Source organism: Coffea eugenioides, unplaced genomic scaffold, assembly GCF_003713205.1.
Source record: "Coffea eugenioides isolate CCC68of unplaced genomic scaffold, Ceug_1.0 ScVebR1_2617;HRSCAF=3678, whole genome shotgun sequence".
In the NCBI taxonomy this organism is placed as follows: domain Eukaryota; kingdom Viridiplantae; phylum Streptophyta; class Magnoliopsida; order Gentianales; family Rubiaceae; genus Coffea; species Coffea eugenioides.
The window spans coordinates 21620-26353 of record NW_020863120.1 but is presented as its reverse complement, the minus strand read 5'-3'; the positions used below and the strand labels follow the sequence as shown (position 1 = coordinate 26353).

At 47.3% G+C, this 4734-nt stretch overlaps 1 protein-coding gene across 1 annotated transcript; it reads right to left on the bottom strand.

Moving 5' to 3' along the window:
• Positions 1-204: 204 nt before the first annotated feature.
• On the bottom strand, positions 205-3275 carry LOC113757020 (the record flags this gene model as incomplete). The annotated part of the gene is made up of 2 exons (XM_027300438.1): positions 2723-3275; positions 205-631 (listed from the first exon to the last, which is right to left on the bottom strand). Coding segments are annotated over exons 1-2 (980 nt in total), but the record flags the coding sequence as incomplete, so codon positions are not given.
• Between the last annotated feature and the right edge of the window lie 1459 nt (positions 3276-4734).

Here is a 4734-nt window from a genome sequence, read left to right as displayed (position 1 = left end):
GCACACCTACCAACCATGCGTTCAACATCCCTACGCATATGGGGCCAGTAAAAGTGCTCTTGTAACATAGCCAGAGTCTTGGCAATGCCAAAGTGGCCCATGAGACCACCACTATGTGCCTCGCGAATCAAAAGATCACGAATGGAAGAGTTAGGCACACATAGTTTATCTACATGGAATAGGAATCCATCATGCAAAAAGTACTTTCCCTGTGGATTCTTAACACACACAGCATAGATAGCACCAAAGTCATGATCATTAGTGTAGAGGTCTTTCACCATTTCGAACCCAAGTAACTTGGCATCAAGACAGACAAGTAAGGAGTGTCTACGTGACAAAGCATCAGCGACCACATTCGTCTTGCCAGTCTTGTACTTAATCACATAGGAGAAGGTGTCAATGAAGCTTACCCATTTGGCATGGCGCTTGCTTAGCTTGGGTTGGCCTTTGAGGTACTTCAATGACTCGTGATCAGTGTGGATCACGAACTCCCGAGGCCGAAGGTAGTGTTGCCAGGTTTCCAAGGCCCTCACTAAGGCGTACAGCTCCTTGTCGTACGTGGGGTAGTTCAGTGCAGCTCCTCCCAATTTCTCGCTAAAGAAGGCGCACGGCCTCTTGTCTTGCATGAGGACTGCTCCAATACCTACACCAGAAGCATCACAGTCAATTTCAAACGTCTTATTAAAGTTTGGTAATGCTAACACAGGTGCATGTGTGAGTGTGTCCTTAAGGGCGAGAAACGCTTGTTCTTGTGATTCCCCCCAATGGAACTTGTCATCCTTCTTTGTCACGGCGGTCAATGGGGCGGCAATAGTGCTAAAGTTTTTAACAAATCGCCGATAAAAACCCGCCAGTCCAAGAAAGCTGCGCACGTCAGGAACGGATGTGGGGGTTGGCCATTGTTCGATGGCCTCAATCTTGGATTTGTCTACCTTGATGCCCTGCGAACTTACCACATAGCCTAAAAACACAAGCTCGTTAGTAAAAAAGGTGCACTTCTTGAGGTTAGCGTATAGACGCGCCTGTCGAAGTGTCTCAAGAACTAATCGTACATGCTCCAAGTGCTCATGCTCACTACGACTATAGATCAGGATGTCATCAAAGTAAACAATGACAAATTTACCAATAAAGTGTCTCAACACATGGTTCATGAGTCGCATGAAGGTGCTAGGGGCATTTGTCAAGCCAAAAGGCATGACCAACCACTCATAGAGACCATGCTTGGTTTTGAAGGCTGTCTTCCACTCATCGCCTTCCTTCATCCTAATTTGATGATAACCACTCCGCAAGTCAATTTTGGTGAAAATAATAGCTCCATCGAGCTCATCAAGCATATCATCAAGTCTGGGAATGGGATGACGATATTTGACAGTGATAGCGTTCACAGCCCGACAGTCAGTGCACATGCGCCAAGTACCGTCCTTCTTGGGAACAAGTATCACAGGTACCGCGCAAGGGCTTAGACTTTCCTTAACCCAACCCTTACCTAAGAGGCCATCAACTTGCCTTTGAAGCTCCTTGGTCTCCTCAGGGCCCATGCGGTAAGCAGGTTTGTTGGGCAATGGTGCTCCAGGGATGAGGTCGATTTGGTGTTCAATTCCCCGAATGGGTGGTAAACCATCAGGGACCTCGTCAGGAAAAACATCTTCAAATTCCTGCAAAAGAGCAACTATGCTCGAGGGCAAAGCCTTGTCGAGCTCAGCAACATCTAAGAGCACATGCTTGCAAATCATGAGAAGTATAGGCTGATTAGAGTGCACCACTTTTCGAACATCTTTAGCCTTAATAATCATGTTGTGCTTGGGCGGAGCGGCCGGTGTTTTGTCGCGTATGCCCCTAGGTGTGCTCCTTTGACCCTTGGTTGATGGCTCAGTCGTAGACGTGGAGCTGTCACCAGGGTCGACCGCCTTGAGTTTCCTCTTTTGACGGTCTTGTTCACACTCCCTTTGCAAAAGTAGTTGGTCCTCATAAACTTGTGCAGGTGGGAGAGGTGTAAGGACCTTACGTTTGCCATCGTGCAAAAGTGTGTACTTATTTGCTCTTCCATCGAATGTGACGTGTTTGTCGAATTGCCAGGGCCTTCCCAAAATGATATGCGTAGCATGCATTGGTACTACGTTGCACACGATTTCATCAGTGTAAGTACCAATTGAAAAGGGAATGCGTACCTGTTTGAAGACTCGTACCTCACCATCCTCACTTAGCCATTGGAGGCGGTAAGGATTTGGATGCCTGGTAGTGGGGAGTCCTAGACTCTCAACCATGAGCAAGCTGGCCACGTTCGTGCAACTCCCACCGTCGACGATGAGACTACACACTTTGTCGCCTGCCTTACAGCGGGTGTAGAATAGGTTTTCGCGTTGTAGCTGCTCGTCCTCTTTGACGCGGGCGGTTAACACTCGTCGTGCTACCAAGCAACCTACTTCGCCACGTGTAGGCGAGCATGCCTCCCCAGCTGGCTCTACTTCTAGGCAGTCGTCTTCGACCAGTTCGGGCATGTCCTCACATTCGTCATCATCCGACACGATTTCGCCAGTGTGAGTGATCAGCATTACCCGTTGGTTTGGACATTGAGATTGAATATGCCCAAACCCTTGGCACTTAAAACACTTGATGTCCCTACTCCTAGCTTTAGGAGTCTCTTGCGGTGCCTTTGAGGTAGACCTGGACACATCAGAAACCTTGTTATGTGTAGAATAGGCATTACGGGTAGAAGCATTACCTTGGAAGCGGTTAGAATAGGTTGGTGTTGTCGCATTTCCAACTTCGTGGGTCACTCTTCGTGGTTGGTTGCCTTTCCACGAGGTGGTGGTAGGAGATTGGAAAGTACGGGCTCCCCGTCTTAATTTCTTCCCCCGTTCGGCCTTAATGGCGAGTTCCAGAAGGTCGTGCATGTCCAAATAATGTTGAAGCTCCAAGGCATCCTGAAGGTCAGGATTGAGACCCCTAAGAAACCTAGCCATTGTGGCTTCGTTGTCTTCTTGAATGTTGGCCCTCATCATGGCCATCTCGATTTCCTTGTGGTAATCCTCCACACTCATGTTGCCTTGCGTGAGTGTTTGAAGCTTAGAGTGGAGATCACGATTGTAGTAGCTAGGAACAAATCGCTTGCGCATTAGTGCCTTGAGTTCTCGCCAAGTCCGGACACGTGGTTCTCCCATCCTCCTCCTCGTGGTCCTCACTTGGTCCCACCAGACTAGTGCGTAGTCGGTGAACTCGACGGTGGCAACCTTCACTTTTTGGTCCTCGCTATAGTCGTAGCAGTCGAAGACCATCTCGATACGGCCTTCCCACTCCAAGTAAGCCTCAGGGTCACTTTTGCCCTTGAATGCGGGAACTTGAATTTTAAGCCCCTTGATTTCGTTTTTAGGCATGTCCCTTGTAGGCCTCTCGGGTCGTTCCTCATCCTCACTAGCGGAGTAGTCTTCGCCATTTGTTTCTTTGGTGCCATGGTTACTCCGGTTATGGGACCTAGAACGAGAGCCTCGCGTAAGGCTCCTAGACAACTCCTCAAAGCGAGTGTGTAACGTCTCCATTTGTTGTTCACTGATTCGTTTGAGCTCATGCCTCATGGCGGTGAACAATAGAGAGTAGTCTTTTGATGGTGGTTGTTGATCTTGCTCCATGTCTCTTTTGTGCCCCTGCAAAGGTTAGTAACAAGCAAGAAAGTGCAAATATAATCCTCACTTCACTCCCTGAGTGTATCTCTCGCGCTCGTGTATAGTGCTCAAGTCACTCTATAAAACTTACCAAGTACCTTACCTGTTGGTTTAGGTAGTTGAGTAATGTTGCTCGAGTCCAATAATTGTCTCCAACTTTTCCCACAAGAGTAAACAAGAGTGAAGGATGCAAGTGGATGATATTTTGGTGTAGGAAAGGACGGTTTTGGAAGGCTTAAAGGTGGTGGACAGATTTGGAAATATTGCCAAGAAAGGAAACTCTAAGAATTCCTAAGATGTAGGAGTGGTTTCCTAAAAAGGATGATAAAATATAGGAGGATATCCTAAAATAGAGGAGAAAGTGTAGGAAGGTGTCCAAGTGTTATCCAAGTGTGGTGCTTAGTCTCCTAAACTAAGTTAGAAAACAAGTTAGAGTTGGTAATCCCCTTGAAGTCCTTCTTTAAGCAACTTCTAATCCCCCCCCAAACAGATTCGGTTCCCTCTCTCTCCTTTTACCGCAATTTTCCAGAAATCTTCCCTTTATTCCCTTCCCAAAGTCGGCTAAAAGAACCCTTATAACCCCCCCCTTGAGCAGCCGCACACTTTGCTCACAACACCAACCAGATTTGGAACTCTGAAATTTCCAGATTTCCTCCTCTTTGAAGGCCTTCCCAAAGTCGGCTATACTCCCTATAAGACTCCCTCTTCACAGCCGCAATTTACCCAAACAATTCGGCTCTCCCTCTACTCCAAGAACAAGAAGTTCGGCCCTCTCTCCTTCAAGGCAGATTCGGTTCTTGTGACTCCAGAAATTAACTCTTGTGATTCCAGAAATTCGGCTCTAATGGACTCCCAAGGGCATGCGAGTGATGCTACTCAAGAATCTCCCAAGAAATTCACCCCTCAACCAAGAAAGCCACGTATGGATGCAAGGTCTTACAAGAAACTCTTTGTGCGAAGGGAAGTGCAAGTGTTTAAAGTTCAAGATAATCAAGAACCTCAAACAAAGGTTGCTCAAGTGATCAAGGCTCAAGGTAACCAAGAATTTCAAGAAGAGGTTGGCCAAAACTTTTGA